At 57.9% G+C, this 15,842-nt stretch overlaps 1 protein-coding gene across 1 annotated transcript in view; it reads right to left on the bottom strand.

Annotated features, from left to right (window-relative positions):
- Nucleotides 1-15,842, bottom strand: part of AP3B2 (adaptor related protein complex 3 subunit beta 2) — a 28,987-nt gene that overhangs the window by 2,321 nt on the left and 10,824 nt on the right. Inside the window, exons 5-24 of the mRNA XM_032341991.1 lie at nt 15,332-15,492; nt 14,987-15,053; nt 14,705-14,887; nt 14,337-14,620; nt 13,949-14,003; nt 13,575-13,646; nt 12,253-12,315; nt 11,778-11,910; nt 11,411-11,520; nt 10,793-10,969; nt 5,257-5,443; nt 4,367-4,485; nt 3,844-3,952; nt 3,424-3,541; nt 2,846-3,029; nt 2,609-2,669; nt 2,172-2,278; nt 1,755-1,983; nt 1,281-1,365; nt 972-1,069 (exon numbers count right to left, since the gene is read on the bottom strand). Coding sequence (XP_032197882.1) covers nt 972-1,069; nt 1,281-1,365; nt 1,755-1,983; nt 2,172-2,278; nt 2,609-2,669; nt 2,846-3,029; nt 3,424-3,541; nt 3,844-3,952; nt 4,367-4,485; nt 5,257-5,443; nt 10,793-10,969; nt 11,411-11,520; nt 11,778-11,910; nt 12,253-12,315; nt 13,575-13,646; nt 13,949-14,003; nt 14,337-14,620; nt 14,705-14,887; nt 14,987-15,053; nt 15,332-15,492 — 2,602 coding nt within the window. The remainder of the gene's footprint in view (nt 1-971; nt 1,070-1,280; nt 1,366-1,754; nt 1,984-2,171; nt 2,279-2,608; nt 2,670-2,845; nt 3,030-3,423; nt 3,542-3,843; nt 3,953-4,366; nt 4,486-5,256; nt 5,444-10,792; nt 10,970-11,410; nt 11,521-11,777; nt 11,911-12,252; nt 12,316-13,574; nt 13,647-13,948; nt 14,004-14,336; nt 14,621-14,704; nt 14,888-14,986; nt 15,054-15,331; nt 15,493-15,842) is intronic.

Raw genomic sequence — 15,842 nt, 5'->3', positions numbered from 1 at the left:
GAGCAGAGATCACATGGCCCACAAAGCCTAGAACATTTGCTTTCTGGCCCATCACGGGAAAAGGCTGCTGACTCCTGGCCTAGGCAAGGGCACTGCCATTCTCCCTGCCACCCTGCCATCCGTGTACACCTCCCTCTTCTCCTTCTCAGGGCAGCGAGCGGCCCTCAGCTGCCCCCTGGTCAGCACCACTCCCTGCCCCAGCCCTGCAATGCCTTTGCCAGCGCGCTCATCCCGGTCCTCAACCTCTCTCACCAGGTCTAGTTCAACAGCCTTATACACGGTGACAGGATTTAGGCCAAGGTCACACACCGAGGAAGTGGCGGGGTCAGAATATCGAGCCAGCGCTCACAAAGCCCCATGCTTCTCCTCCCCAAGCTGTCCTGCCTCTTTGGCTGCCGCAGGCTCCCCAGGGCGGTCCCAGCTGCTGCTGGTGTTGCCGGATTCCCCTTGCTGAAGCCAAGGTCCCTTGGTCCATTCCTCAGGGACCTGGTCCCTTCTTCAGACACCTTCGGGGACCCTCCATGGCTAGGAAAATGAGGTCTACAGTCCTAATCTCCCTCACAGTGCTGGTGGACCTGGTAGCTTTGGCGACCCCTTCCAACTCCCAAATTCTGGGACTGAAATCCTGTAGCACAGCAACCCAGGCATCCAGAAACTAGAGCAGACCTTTCCTTTTCAGTTTTGTTCTGACTACCCCTCTTTGCTGTGGACTCCTGAGCCCCAAACCAAACTCTCCTCTGTTCCTGGTAACCTTCCCTGACACGTACTCACGATATTTCCCCCAAGCTGGAATGCTGGCCTAGAATTTTCTGCCTGGCTGAGTTCCCCTCCCTCCAAAGCCTCAATGATGTGCCCCACCCTCGGTGAAGCCTCTGTTCTGAGGCTCTGCCTGAAGCTGGGGAGGCTCCTCCAGCACGACGACGGCACTGTGGATGACTGAGCCCCTCCCGTCCACCCCAGGGAGCACTCACCCTGTTCCTTCTTGAACTCATTCTCGCTCATGAACACGGGAGCCATCAGCTCCCCGACAGGTGGCTGAATGGAGACATAGAACTGCCGGGTTTGAGTACTGCAACGGTGGGAGGAGACAGAGGGAGAGGAAATGAGGCTGGAGTCTTGCCCCTCACTTCCCACTTTGCCCGAAGGCAGTAAGAGAGCCAGAGAGAAGATCTGAGGGCCTGGGATGGCTTCCACACCCGGAAGCACATGACATATCCCTGCAGTTCTGCTCCCTCTTCTCCCCATCCTCTGCCCTGCCCCACCATGAGTTAGATGCTCACCACAGCTGGAAGTTGGCCGCCTGGGTTGAATCACAGAAATTAATGCCCATTACAGCAGTAGCAGATTCTCCAGGTGCCAGGGACTCTGCGGGTACGAGGCAGGGAAAGGGGGAGGGGGGACACCATCACCTAATAGGTCTGGAACCCACCACTGCCAGAGCTGACCACCCCACCATGCACTCCTGACCTTCTGGGCCCCTGGGAGATGGTTCCTGGTTTTCTCCTTAAATCTAAATACTCTCCCATCCTCTTCCCCCATTTAAGTCAGTCCTGAAATCACCAAGGCCTCAAGCACCTTCTGCCCTGATACAGACTTGCTTGTTTCCTAGTCATCTTGTCTACCAGGGCGTGATCATATCAGATGCCCTCTCTGAGCCCTCACAGCCTGGCCCGGCACGGAGGGCACCAGCAGCCACAGAAAGACTGACTCTGCCCAGGAGCCACCTCCTCCACCACGTCCAAGGCCCTCCGTACCGATTTCAGGGAACTCCTGGATGCTGATGCCGGCAGGCAATTTGGGGGTACCCACGTGCAGGCCCTTGATGGGGGTTTCAGAGCTGTTGGAGAAGTGGATGTGCACAGACACCATGTGGGGGTCCCCCGAGAAAGGCTGACGGCTGAAGGTGTAGTCCACAGCCAGCCCCTCGCCAGCTACACGGTGTAGCAGCTCCTGCCTCCCAGCACCTGACGCTGGACTCAGCAGCTGGAGGGGAGGAGGGCCAGTGTGGAAGTGAACAAGGAGAGGGCCTGTCCCACCTTGCCCTCACCTAGGGTCATCGAGCAGTGGAGACTCAAGGCTATCCCCTACATCTCACCCCACACACAAATCCACACTTTAGGATGCACCACAGAGGTGTCCCTGCCCCAGAGTCCCTCCCCCATCCCACTCACCGAGGGCACCAGTGGGGAGTCTGTGAGTGTCAGGCCCTCCAGGTCAGTAGCCAGACTGGTGGACACAATTGTAGGGGGAGATACAGGTTGGACACTGGCCGGGGTGACTGTGGGAGGAGATGAGGAAGGCCATGAGGGAGAGGCAATGCGGAACTGGCTTGGGTTGAGTAGAGAGCACAGAGCTCAGGGAGCACACGGTTCAGCACCGCGGACAGCGACGCTCAGGGCAGCCTACAAGCTCCCGGTGGTTTTCCGCTCCTACATTCCAACCCCACACCTGGGGAGGTTGTCCCCCTGCCCTCTCAAACGCAGGAGTGTGTTCTGTCTCCTTCTCTTACCCTGGAGATCTGAGGAACCTAATCCAGAGCTCCCATGGACCTTCTTAAGCCACCCTCCCGAGGTTTCCTTCCCCTGCTATTTCTACTACCCAAACTCACAGTCCTCTAGGTCAAGCAGGGAGATCTCCTTGGCTACGGGGGCACTTTTGCCACTGGGAGGCTGAAAGAGAAAAATGGGATGCAGGTGCGGGAGGAGAGAACCTGGCCTGTTGTGGGTTGGATAGGTGATACCATGGTCCGTTCTAGATGGCGCAGAGATGACTGGGCCTGGCCCAGGACATGGGAAAGGCTCTGGCCCAGGAGCCCACTGCCCCGCTCCGGGCCCAAGGCTCTCACTGTTTTTTTCCGCCAAGAGGCAGGTTCCACCTGCTCCTCCTCTGTCTCTGACGTCCTCTCAGACTCGGAGGAGCTACTGCTGGAGTCACTGCCCTCATCTGAAGATGAACCATCTCCTTGTCCCTCAGCCACCTTCTTCCTCTTTTTGGTCTTCCTCTTCCCACCTTCCTCCTCACTCTGTTCACTGGAGGAGAGGAGGGGGTGCAAATAGGGCTCAGGCCCAGCCTGGACACCTCTCCTTGCCTCCCAGAAGAGCAGGAGAAGCCCAGGAAAGTGGGAGGGAGGAGAGGGGAATCAAGCCAGTGGAGGTCACATGTGGGTTTCTGTGCCTGGGCCCCTGGCCCCAGGCCCCAGACTGCTTCTCCACATTGCCCCCGTGAGGGGGCAGGCCCAGCACAGAGACCCCTGCAGCCAGCCACAGCAGCCATCATGGGAGTGGATTGGAGGTCTGCAGGCCCCACCAGATCAGGAGGAAGCTCAGGGGCTCTTAGGAGAGTGGCTAAGGCTGAGCACTCCCCCTTGTTTTCCAGAGGAGACGCCCTGAACCCCACCAGCCACCTGGCTGGCTCCCGTCTTACCTCTCACTGCTCCTCCCTTTCTCCTCCTCCTGGTCTTCACTATCAGACTCGCTGCTGGACTCCCCGGAGCCACTCTCGCCGCTGCTCTTGCTGTCCGAGGCGCTCTCGGACTCAGGGTCTGTGGAGGAGCCGGCTCAGGGCCCCTCCCTGTGTGCAGACCCCCTTGGATCCAGAACAGGTGCCCTGGGATCCCACCATGACTCAGCAGGGAAGTTGCACCCTCCGAGGTTCCCCCGGCCCCAGACGTCACCTGGACCCACCAGGACACAGATGGACTCGAAAGCGACGTGCCACCCCCTGGGCCCATCCACAGACATACAGGTCCGCGCACGCAGCTGCACAACCCGCTGCACATGTGAAACCATGTGGAACACACACGTGGCCAGGGCCACGGTACGCCTGCTCTGCTGATCTCCTCACCGCTGTCCGCAGACTCTGTGGGGCCTGACTCCCCCTCAGAGTCCGAGTAGAAGGGCTTCTCCTTCTCCTTCCTCTTCTCTCGATTTGAGCACTTGGTCCATTCAGGCACCTGGAGATGGGGGTGGGGCGAGACCAGCATCGAATCATGGTTGGGGCGGAGGAAGGGAAGCTCGAGGTCTCCACCGCGCACCCTGCCCTCCTCGGTCCGGTCTCCAAGAGAGAAGAATGGGGAGGGGAGGGGATGCTGCTGACACAGGGAGAACTGTGAACCGAGAGGCAGGCTACAGCACACCAGGCGAAGGGGAGGGGCCGCACGGGGTGGAGGGAGAGAGCACGGCACACGGGCAGGGGGACCTCTGTGTATTCGCCCAACAGGCCCACGTGGGTCTCGATAAGGGAGAGATCTTCTTCCTGCATGTGGGGAGGGTGTCAGGAGAGCCAGGCCAGCACTGCCGGGCGCTCTGCTACCTGCGCCGCACCCCCCGCTCCCCAAACACACAGTTCGACCATCACCCCCGCTGACCTCCACATTTCGCACAGATGGGTCTGGCGCTTCCTCTGGCCAGTCTGGGAGCTCCTGGTAGCCTGTGGCCTTGGCATTGAGCAGGTGGGACAGTGAGCCCAGCTGGAAGTGGTCCCGGTCTGGGGGCAGGGTTAGAGGTGAGGGCAGGAGGAGGTATTAGGAAACACCCTGGGGGAGTTATCTCTCAGGTCGGGTGGACAGCGGGACCCCCCCCCCCCCCACCAAGGCAGGTGAAAGCAGTGGCTGTGTCCTGTTAGGGACTTCCAGCCAGAAGTTAGGACCTCGTGCCAGGAGATAAGGTTGTCTGGCCTGACTAGAGCCCGGGCTGAGGGATGGGGTGGGTGGGATTGTGGAGGAGGGCGGAGAGGGGGTGGCAGGGGGCTCCAGGCCCAGAGATGCTGCTGGCCCATCTGCTTGATTCTGTCTGGGGGGAGGCCGACACGTGAGTGGGGCTTCTCTTCCGGGGCAATGGGGTCTGTGTGCCTCGGCACGGCCAGGCTTGGGGAAAGGCCTGGTGGGTATGAGGATAGCAGCTGTGAGGAAGAGGCTGGCCAGGCTGGGTCAAGGGGGAGGAAGAAGACCTGCCTGGTCAGGCTCTGGACCCCATGGGGAGGGTGTGCAGTTGGAATGGGAGTGGGAAGGAATCAGGGCCAGAGGCCCAGCCCGTGGTATCCGGAAGGGAAGGCAGAGAGGGGGTGCTGTCAGGAAGGAGAGAGGACCCTCCTCTTTCCTGAGAGATTTTAAAATCTGTCCCCTCTTGGGGATGGGGGTCTGGAAATTCTCCAAAGGTCCTGATGTCTGGCTAAGACTGGAAACTCAGGGGCACGGGCCGGGTCTGGGGTCCTGACCAATTCCTCCCCCAGGAGATCACCCTTGATTTCAGCTCCCACCTTTGAAGGATGACTCCAAGACGGGGGCTGGTTTGGGTGCCAGGAAGAGCTTCTTGGCATGGCGGCTGAGGGCCCCTCCCTGTTCTGACGGGACAATCAGCTGCCGGGTGAAGCGCGCTCGGTCGCGGATGTCATAGTTCTGGTCGTACTTGGCCAGACTCAGCACATACTGGGTGAGCAGCTTCGTCTGGGGGACGAGAGTGGGGACACAGGGGTGGGCGGGCCCTGCAGCAGATTCCGCAGGCCAACACCTGCTGGCCTGCTGCCTCTCCCACTCGCTGCTGTACCGTTCTGTGCTTCCCCTCAAGCCCCTGGCCCTACTCCTGACCCCAGCTCCGACAACTGCTGTGCCCCGCAGAAGAGGTCGCCCTATTATAATCTCTTCCCTCTGGGCCGTGGGCTCCATTATTCCTCAGTCCGGGGGTCCCCCTGTCCCAGACCAAGCTCCTACCCTGCCCACTCCAGCCCGGGCCAGCCTCTATACTGTGGGGTGCCAGGGCGAGTGCGGGAGGCAAACGGGGATCCCCTTGGCAAGGGCTGTCCTCATGTCCCATTGACCCACACGGTATATTCTGAGCAGCCCAGAGTCCCAGAGGCCGTGAGCTCCCACGGAAGGTTCCGAAGAGACGAGAGCAAACTGCAGCTGCCTTTGGGGCTGCTGGAGGCCTGTGGGGTCTATGGAGGCAGCCACATCCCAGGACCCCAGATCTTGATTTCTGCCTTGATCCTGGCCTTCCCAGCCCTGCGTTCACGGCATGACAGGCAGCCGACGTCCTTCAGGGAGGCCTTCCAGCACCATGTGCTGTGTAAGGCACTTCACATGCTCTCATGTAACATCCCAGCCCTTCTGAGAGGCAGGGGCTATGCCCCCCCTTCCAGAGGAGCAGCAGAGTCAGAAGTGACTCCTCTCAGGTTAAGGAGTCAGTCAGCGCTGCTTCTAGGCCCAGGCTCCCCAGAGCGGGCCATCGACCGGCTTCCCCGCAGCGTCTCCCTGCTGACATAGGCTGCTGCCCTCACCCGGGTCTCCACCGCTTACAAGCAAGACAGAAGCACCAAGTACACAGATCTCGTGTCCCACAGCCAGAGTGCCCAGGCAGCAGGAAGCAGCGGAGGAAGTCTAGAACCCAGTTGGGTCTTCCTGATGTTGACAGGCATCCAGTCGAGGACATGACTAACCTCAGGTGACCCAGAGGGAGTGTCAGAAAGATGTCCATGAGATGTAAATCCCCCAGCTGCTGGCCGAGAATCAGAGTCACTCCTGTGGCAAAGCTAGAGAGCCACAGTGACTCGCTTGTACCTACGACGCAGCCCATAGGGACTACAGCAGTACAGCGCCTACAACACTGTTCCCATCACAGGTAAGCACTCTCAGCGCCAGACGGCCCAGCACACCTTGCAGTGGCCCTCATCACAGACCCTCCCCGCCCTGGGCCAGACATCGTCTGACCAGTCACGGCCGGTCGATGCCCTTATCGACATGGTCCACTGTCAAGATGCTGCTGATTCCCTTTACAGACATCCCAGCTGGCTAACCAGATTCTCTCCCTCCCCAAGTCCTTGCCTAGTTCTGGAAAGAAGTGGAAAGAAGTTGTTAAGGGTTTGGATCCCTCTGTCCGCAGCCTTAACTGCGCATCAACAACCAACACAGGAAGGGCCTGGTTCACCCCCCGCTTGTCACTGCAGGATTTGCTTATAACAATTCACTACCCTTCCACACCCTAAGGACCCACCAGAAATCCTAGCATCCAGCTGCACCACCAAGACTCTCCCCTCACTCAGCCAGGATGTGCAGGATTCATAGGCAGCTCAAGAGACCCAGGAGACCTGCTTCAGTGCACCAAGAACAGAACGAGGTTCCCACCGACCAGCAGCCTCCAGCTTCCAGGGGAAGACTTTTAAGTGGTGAACATGGACCCGTTTTTGAGAACCAATGTCAACACATCTGCTACCTTGGAACCACCTGTTAAATCACACCGGGACGCTGGTTCTTCAAAATACGAAAGCAAAATATATCCTGACCTCACATATGAAAACAAGCTCTAGATGGCTGTGGCCCGCAGATAGTAAGGTCCTCCCACACAGTCCCTGCCTCCTGCTGCTCATGCCTTTACGTAATCATCTTGCCGTCAGTGTGGGCAAGACCCGAAACTCGCTTCTGATCAACAGGCTAGGGCAAAGGTCATGGGGGTAAAACATAATTCTGTGATTAAGTTTCATTATATAAACCTTGCCCTGGAGACTTTTTTTTTTTTTTTTTCCTGATGACCTGGAAGAAATAAGCAATCATGTAGGGAGACCCCCTTGGCAAGGAACTGAGGGTGGTCTCTCGAATGGAGGGCAGTCCCCAGCCAACAGCCAGAAAGAAGCCGAGGCCTCGGTCCCACAATCCCAAGGCACTGCATCTAAGCACCAACCAGGCCAATCTAGAAGAGAACCCTTCCCTGCAGAGTGCTGGCCGGGAGCCCAGCCCTCGGTGGCATCTCAGGGCAGCCTTGCACACGACCCAGTGAAGCCGCGCCTTGACTCCCAACCTGCAGAACTGTGAGAAAATACCCACACTGTCTTAAGCCCCTGGGTTTATGGTGACTTGTGACACATCAAGAGAAAAGTACTACGATGGATCAGAAAATACAAAAATCTAAATCTAGAGAAGATATAGGTGGGATTTTTAATTGATCTATGAACGGGGAAACAACCTTCTAAATACGAAGGCACTGGAAGGAAACAGAAATGGAAAAGTTAGGATACTGAACGAGACAGGGATGTGTAACTTTTGGATGACTACATGTAGGCACCAGAAATGTTTTTTTTTTTTTTTTTAGATTTTATTTATTTATTTGTCAGAGAGCGAGCGAGTGAGAGTGAGCACAGGCAGACAGAGTGGAAGGCAGAGTCAGAGGGAGAAGCAGGCTCCCTGCGGAGCAAGGAGCCCGATGTGGGACTCAATCCCAGGATGCTGGGATCATGACCTGAGCCGAAGGCAGCTGCTTAACCAACTGAGCCACCCAGGCGTCCCCAGAAATGTTTTTTTAAGAGCTAAAGAAATAGACGATTAAAAGGGATCTTTTCTAAGTGGCAGACCTATGGCTAACTTATATTTTTAATTACTAGTTTTCTGGGTTTTCCAAATGGGTTATAATGATCATGCATGACCTTTATAATATGTTAAACAAAAATTACTTTTTTTTTTTTTTTTTTTAAATTCTGCAGAACTCTATCAAAATTTTCCATCCACGGTGGAGGCCAGATTCTGGCTCCCACTGCACTCCTAGCAGACCCTCCTCCCACACATGTCAGCCGGCATATCAGAAGCAAACTCACCACTGAAAGTTGCCCCAGGTGTCAGACCCCAGGTGCTGTAAGGACCACCTGCCCTGGGCCGCGGCCCCCAGACCTCTGTCAGTACCTCTATTATCCGAGCTTTCGTGGCCTCTGGCCTGGAGCCCGATTACCGGCTGAGGCTTACAAGGCACAGCTGTGTCCAGCCCCTTGGCCTGGGCCAGGACCCGGCATGTACTAGAGACCAGTAAGCGGGGAGTGGCTGGGATTGCTGCGGCCCGTGGCAGCCCAGAATGTCACCCATGGTACCGGGAGGTGGAAGCATCACCACCCTTTTGCACAAATATCCCTATGCACCCCCACACCTCCTCCCTCCCCGTATGCCAACGATTCTCTTTCCTCCGGCACTCTGAGGATAGGCTGGGAAGAAACGAAGTGGAAAACGGGAGGACGGGAGAGAGGAGAAAATCTCTCTTTATTGAATCAAAGAACCGTCCTAAAGGGCCTGTGCCTGGGACCCATGTTCAGGTGAAGGGCACGTGGAGGTTCGCGTCCATTTGCCTGAACAGCCTATGCCGGCTGCCGTGACGGGGCCAGCCCCCGGTGTCCTGTCTGGGAGACGGCTTCAGCTGGCCACAACCACACTCTGTGCCAACCCTGCTACAGTTCTTCCTGCCCTGTGTCTCCTACTGTTTCCCCTACTTGGCTGGGAGCATTTGGAGGCCAGTAAACACGTCTCATCCACGGTCGTGCTCGAGGACACCCCCGCAGTGCCAGGCACTGTGAGCCCTGGAGAAATCTATGTTAAAGAAGGAATGAGCAACTGCACCGTAGCTCACAGTGACAGTTTGGGGCAATGCCATGGAGACACAGCAGCCTTCAGGAACATGCCGACATCACCCATCACCATCTGGGGGCTCAGGGGTTCTGCTCGGTCCTCAGCCCATCTGGGTGACTTCCCACCCATGTGGCTTCATCTTTCCAAACGGCCCTCCCGCCTGTTCCTTCCTCCCCTCTGAACAAAGGAGGCACACAAATATTCACTCAGGGGGTGCACTGTCCAGTTTCGCTTTCCAGCCTGTTTCTCCCTCGACACCGACAGTCACAGACCCTGTCCGCCATTGCTTCCACGCATGACTGCTGCCTGTTCCAAATCCTGACCAGCGTCCCAGCCCCTGATGGCCCTGCCTCTCCAGCTTAGTCCCGGGGGCCCACCAAAGCCACCAAGGACCAAAGGAGCCACTGAAGACACGAGTGCCACTGCCTTGAGACGCGATGGGACGGCAAAGAGGCCACCTGCAGGCGGGTGGGGATGTCACCATCTCCAGGGAACAGCCTCGCTGCTGACCCAAGCCACCTGCTCAGACACTCAGCTCTACAGGTCGCCCAGCTATTTTTAGGAAGGACAGAAAGTAACCATTTTGGGTTCTGTGGGCCCTAGGGGCTCTCACAACTTGTCAACTCTGCTGTTGTTGCACAAAATTATCCATATGTAATAAACGAATGAACGTGGCTGTGTCCCAATAAAACTTTATTTACAAACACAGGCAGTGGGCTGGCTTTGTCCCCCTACCTCCCTTAACTGAGAGGGCCAGTGAGTGTGGGAACTGCCATAGTGCTTGGACTCTCTGACACCTTGAGAACTCCGCACGTAACACTTTATTCTTAGAAGAATCTCCTCGGACCATCTCACAGCTTGCTGGACATGTACCAGGCTTTTACTATCCTGATATACCAGCCTAGCTGAGCCATTCACTTGGCTATGGTACCTCCCATAACCTTTAACCTTGAGAAACACAACAGACACCAGTACCATCCCAGACCAAGCAGAGACTTACCCTCATGTCCCTGGCACAGACTGGTCAAACATCGCTATGCTTTGGGAGAACGGACAGACCCCACCTCCTAGGAGTGCCCACCAGTGCCCACCATCACTGGCCCCTCCCTCAGGCCCACCCCTCTGTGGTTCTGTCCGGCCCTACTGTTCCCAAGGCAGCAGGGAGGAACGCTCGCATGGGCAGACCAGATGTCACAGCCCCATAGGGGAGCCTCTTCGACCCCGTCCACCATCCTTCCTGGCCCTTGAGCCCTTGGAGTAGCTGTGGACCCTGCGGGTACACTAGACATTTGACCTTAACTCTGTCTTCAAACAGAAAGAGATGCTGGAGTTCCCGGCTGCCTGGTGAGGGTCCCAGCTTCCCGCCTGGGCTGTTTCTGGGGCTCAGTACGCGTCCGGGGATTACCTCTCCCTCCTCACCTGCTTGGAGTTGGTCAGGTAGAGCTTGGCTGCCAGATTGATGACCTGCAGCTTGACAATGTCCTCCTCCGCCGTGAAGGACTTGGCCATTTTCCTCAGGACGTCAGGTGCGATCTTGGGGACGTGCTCGCAGTACTCGCCGATGAGCCACAGGATGCTGGCTCGGGCCATGGGCACCTGCGGGTGTGCCGGAGCGGTCAGGACCGGGGTGCGGGTGGGCACGTGGCCAGCTGAGCAAATGCCATGCCTCCCATCTGTGCTGGCCAATGAACAGTGGGGTCCTCAGGAAACGGGCCGGGGGCTCAAGGGATGCCTTTATTCGAAAGTTTCAACTTCACAAGATAAAGAGAAAAACACGAGGTCCATCGGCCAGAGCTTCAGAGAAAATGTGAGCCGTGGTACAGGCCGTGGAGCTCAGCAAGGGACCCGCAGCGGGGAGAGTGAGGCTTGGGCAACCCGTGAGGGTCACCTGGTCCCCCCTCTTTCTACCTGTGGTCCTTTCAGAGCCTGGATGGAAGGTATGGAAGCTGATTTCGTTAAGGCTATAGTGTTTAATTACCAGGCTTTAAAATCACGGAGGAAGCTGGGATGAAAGGGCAAGCGGGGGCACGCCCTCACCTGGATGTTGTCAGTGAGCTTGGCCAGGTGTTTGATGATCTCGCCATGCTGTGCCGGCTGCATCTGCAGCAGCTTCTTGATGACAACCACGGACTCTGCCACCACCAGCTCTGCCAGCCGGGAAGCGAGCATGTGGGCCCCGGGTGGTGAGGCAGCTGCGCTCGGGGGACTGCACGCACCTGCCCCGCTCCCAGACCCTCAGCCCTCCTCCACGGCCCCCTGCACTCCTCCAGTGGCTCTCAGAGATGCGGCCAAACTTAAACGCTGAGGTGGATGGACAGACGAACATGCATCATGCCCGGACAGACAGGCCTGTCTGTCAGACGCTCTCCGCTCATCAAAGGCAGACACACAGACCAGCACTGACCGTCACGGTTAGACAGCAGCTGCACCAGGCCATTGAGGCAGGTGTCACGGACTCGGCCGATGTTAGTTGCACAGCGCCCAATGGCCTGGATCGTGGCCGCTACGAAGTCCTTGTCCATGCTGCGGATATAGGTCTGTGGGACACCACAACAGAGTGACCCCTGCTGGCCGTGACCCCCTTCCCCATGATTCTGCAGGCCTGAGAGTGGCCTTCCAGGAAGGCTGTCACCCCTCATTCAATGACTTGTCATGCCAGAGACAAAACTCTGGGAGAGGGAGCGACCCTCTTCCCCATCCCACAGTGATTCCCGGGCCCACAGCCAGCAGAAGACACTGGGAGGGGGTCTAAGACAACCGTTTCTCTACTTCTGGCTCTGAAGAGAATAGCGGCCTCTCAGGACGATTGTCACTAAGCACCAGGAGCTTCTAGGCAACTCTCCGGGGTCCCTCCCCTGGGAGCTGGGCCTGGCCCGTACCTGGAACTCCCGCAGGACAGTAGGGATGTTGGTCTCATTGGCCAGGTTGGTCAACACCTCCAGCTGTGGGGAGGCAAAAAAAATGGGGGGGACGGCCAGTGGGCTTTGTGTATTTCAACAACCCCTGGTCTCAAACACACTTCCCAGGCCGGGAAATAATCCTACGGGCAGCCCTGCATCATCCTTAAACTGATGAAGGAAATAACAGACTGTAAAACTTGTCCAAAATGCAGAAAGACCAGTTTGCTCCCTAAATGGATTCCCTGAGTTCGCGGATAGACAGCATGAGCATGTCACCCTCCACCTCCACTGAAAACAAAGCATCCTATTGCTTTTAGGATAAAGGGCAACATCCGTACCATGGCCTATAAAACTCCACGAGCCAATTGCTGTCTACCTCTGTCCTCACAGTGCTCTCCCCCTTACCCTCCATGCCCCAGTCATACTGGCTTTTTGTCAGACCTCTTCCTGCCTCAGGGCCTTTGCATATACTGTTTCCTCCCTGTGAAGCAGTTCCTGCCATTCCTGTCCCTGCATTCGCCTAGACAATTCGCGTTCATTTCTCAGGCCTCAGCTCAAGCCTCACCTCCTGGAGGAAAGCCTCCTTGGCACCAGACTACACCAGGAACTCCTTCTCTGTGCTGACAGCCCTCTGCATTTCTCTTTCTGACCATATTTCTCAAATGGATTTTTACATTTGTTTTGCAATTAGCGGCTCAGTGTCTTCTCTCATTCCACTAGACTGTAAGCTCCAAAGGGCAAAGTGTCTGATGAGTCTGCCATTCCTCGTACCCTGAGATCTAGCTGTGACTGACAAGTAGTAGATGTTCAGAGTTGGGATTAACTGCCACTGAATGAAATTACTCAGTAAGGAGGAGGCAGAGAGGGAATGGAATGTGGGTAGGGGCTCCTGACAACACTTCTGTGGGTGTATGTTTGCGTGATCCCCTGACGGGGGTAGGTGTGTGGGGAAAGGAACATGGTGGGTGGAAGACAGGACACCACAGTGGGGGCAAAGGAGGAACTCTGGAGTCAGCAGAACTGACTCTGCGCTAGGGACCTTGGGTCTACATTTTTACCGGAGACAATGTCTGCTTCCTTAGTTTATTATGAAAATCAGGTTACTTTACATGTGAAAAGCGGCAGAGGTTTAACAGGTGATAGGCCAAAGCACTGCCCGCAGCCCAGCTTCCTGAGCAAACACTTCTGACTCAGTGGCCCTGGGCCCAGCCCCAGAACCTGGCAGGAACCACGGTGGCCACTGCGGATGTCCGGGTTTGTGGGTGGGGGCAGGAGGGAGGCGGAAAGCCGGCCTCACTCACCTTCAGGATCTTGATCTGGGTCGGGTCCGTGGATCTGATGTAGAAGCTCTTCAGGTAGGGCTCGAACATACCCTGGCGCGAGAGAGGCGGCCCCAGGGCGCTCCTTCGCAGCCCGAGTGGGCCTCATTCCCAGAGCTCCCCAGCTCTCCCGACCCCAGGCGCAGACTCCCTCCTGCCGCTGCCCTGTCCTCCCACCTCCCTCTCAGATATGACCGAGTCTTTCCTCTCAGGGTCCTGGCCCTGCTCCTCGTCCTGTGCTTGGGGTCTGCCCTTTCCCACGCTCCGCCCGGCTAAGGCATCCCCCTCCTGCCGTCCCCGGGGCCGCCCGCACCCACAGGCACCGCTTCCCCGACCGCCACGCAGGACGTGCTCACCCGGCGCTTGATGGACATGGTGGCCACGTTCTGGAGCACCACGTACTGCACCTCACTACGGGGGAGACAGGTCAGAGGTACCCCGGGCCCTCCGCCCGGGCGAGGGACAAAGAGCCGAGGGAAGGGAAGTGGGCCAAATAGGAGGGAAGGGAGGGCGTCAGTCGGGGGTGGGCACTAACGGGGTCAGTACGGGGCGGGGAGAGGGTAGGGAGGAAGAGTGGGGCACGACGTGTGCACCCAGGGTCGGAGAAAAGCTGGGAGGGCCTGCCTACCCCTCCTGAAATGGGCAGCGTGGGTGGATGTAGGTCAGCGGGCGGGGAGTGGGGGTGCTGCCCCCCCAGCCACCCCTCCCCTTGCCGGTGGGGCAGGCGGTCGGTGGGGGGCGCACCTGTGGCTGCGCAGCAGACGCACCAGCGCCTTGGCGATGACGCCCACCTCCGCCTTGGGCGCCAGGTGGAAGTAGAGCTGTGCCACCGCCATGACCACCGCGGCGCTGCGGCTCTGCAGCAGCGGCTTCGTGTTGCGCAGCAGCAGCCGGTGGTCAGGGTCCATGACGTAGGGCTTTCGGGCCGGCACTGTTGTGGTGGCCGCCTCCTCCGAGCCCGGGCCCTTGGCCTCATCCTCTTCTGAGCCGTAGAAGGCTTTCTCAGGGTTCTCCTCCAGCAGAGATTCCTAGGCGGAGACGGGGGTGGGGGCAGTGGGCGCCTCCTCCTGGCCGCCCTCCTCCCCGCGCTGCTGGGGGCGGGGTCCACTCACGTTCTGCGTGGGGCTGAGGAACTGCGTGCGCGCGTAGCGGGTGAGCATGCTGATGATGACCACCTGGCCCCACTCCTCCACGTCGATGAGCAGGTTGCAGAGTTTCCGGTAGTTCTTGTGAATCAGGTCGATGCGCTCTGGGCAGACCTCCTCGAAGGCCATCACCACGCTGCCCGCCACCAGCTGGGGAACAGACAGGGGCAAGAGAGTGTGAACAGGAAGGGCAGAGGGCCTCTGGGCCCCTCCTTTCCACCACCCACCCGTGTGTGCCCATGTACACACCGTGGTCTTGTCGGCCAGAAGCTTCTCAATGACCTCAATCAGCTGGTCCTTCTGGTCAGAATCCAAACTGAAGGAGAAACGTTTGCGATTTGCGATCCGCCCTCCCCAGCCTTCCCAGTATCTGCTCACACTGTGCTCACCACCCCCACCCCAACCTTACTGGTAGACGTGTGAGCTGCCACCAACACTGTCCATCTCTAGCAGTTCCCCAAACCGTTTCAAACCATCCCAAGTACAAGAGAAGAAGGGCGATTTGCAAGACTTGGGAGAGCCCGGGGGTGGGGGGGGGGGGGTGGGGGCTTGGGGCCACCCCCTGAGGAGTGAAGGGCTAGGTTGGGGGCGTACCTGTAGAGTTTAGGGATGGCGTGAGCAGCTGTCTTTCGTACATAGGGTGACATGTCCGAGGCAGCTTCCTTGATGGCCAGCATCATGATGGGCACGATGATGGGCACCCGGATGCTAGAGAGGACACGGAGGGCACTGGCGCGAATCAGCTGGTTGGGGTCCTAGGAGCAGAGGTGGAGGCAGAGCCCTGAGAGAGCACAGTGGCCTGATCGGAAAGGCTATGTCCGTGGAACTCACTGTCCCTAGCTACCAGCAGTTCCTGCCTCCCTGAATGAAGTGCCAGTCCTAGGGACCCCGGGGGCGGGGGGACCACTTGAGGGAACTGACTCTCATCCCCGCTGCAGAAATCTGACACCGCAACAGTTGTGGCAGTACGTTGCTTCATTTTTCGGGAAGAGGGAAAATCTTCCAGGATACCTAGAGTTCCTGAAACACTTCCTGGTCCTTGGGTGGGATTTGGGGTGGGGGAGGTCTTTGTATTTATGCCAGAGGTGACTGCCTGCAAATTCAA

Source organism: Mustela erminea, chromosome 5 (genome assembly GCF_009829155.1).
Source record: "Mustela erminea isolate mMusErm1 chromosome 5, mMusErm1.Pri, whole genome shotgun sequence".
NCBI lineage: Eukaryota > Metazoa > Chordata > Mammalia > Carnivora > Mustelidae > Mustela > Mustela erminea.
The sequence above is the reverse complement of the archived record's forward strand: the minus strand, read 5'-3'. Positions and strand labels throughout refer to the sequence as shown.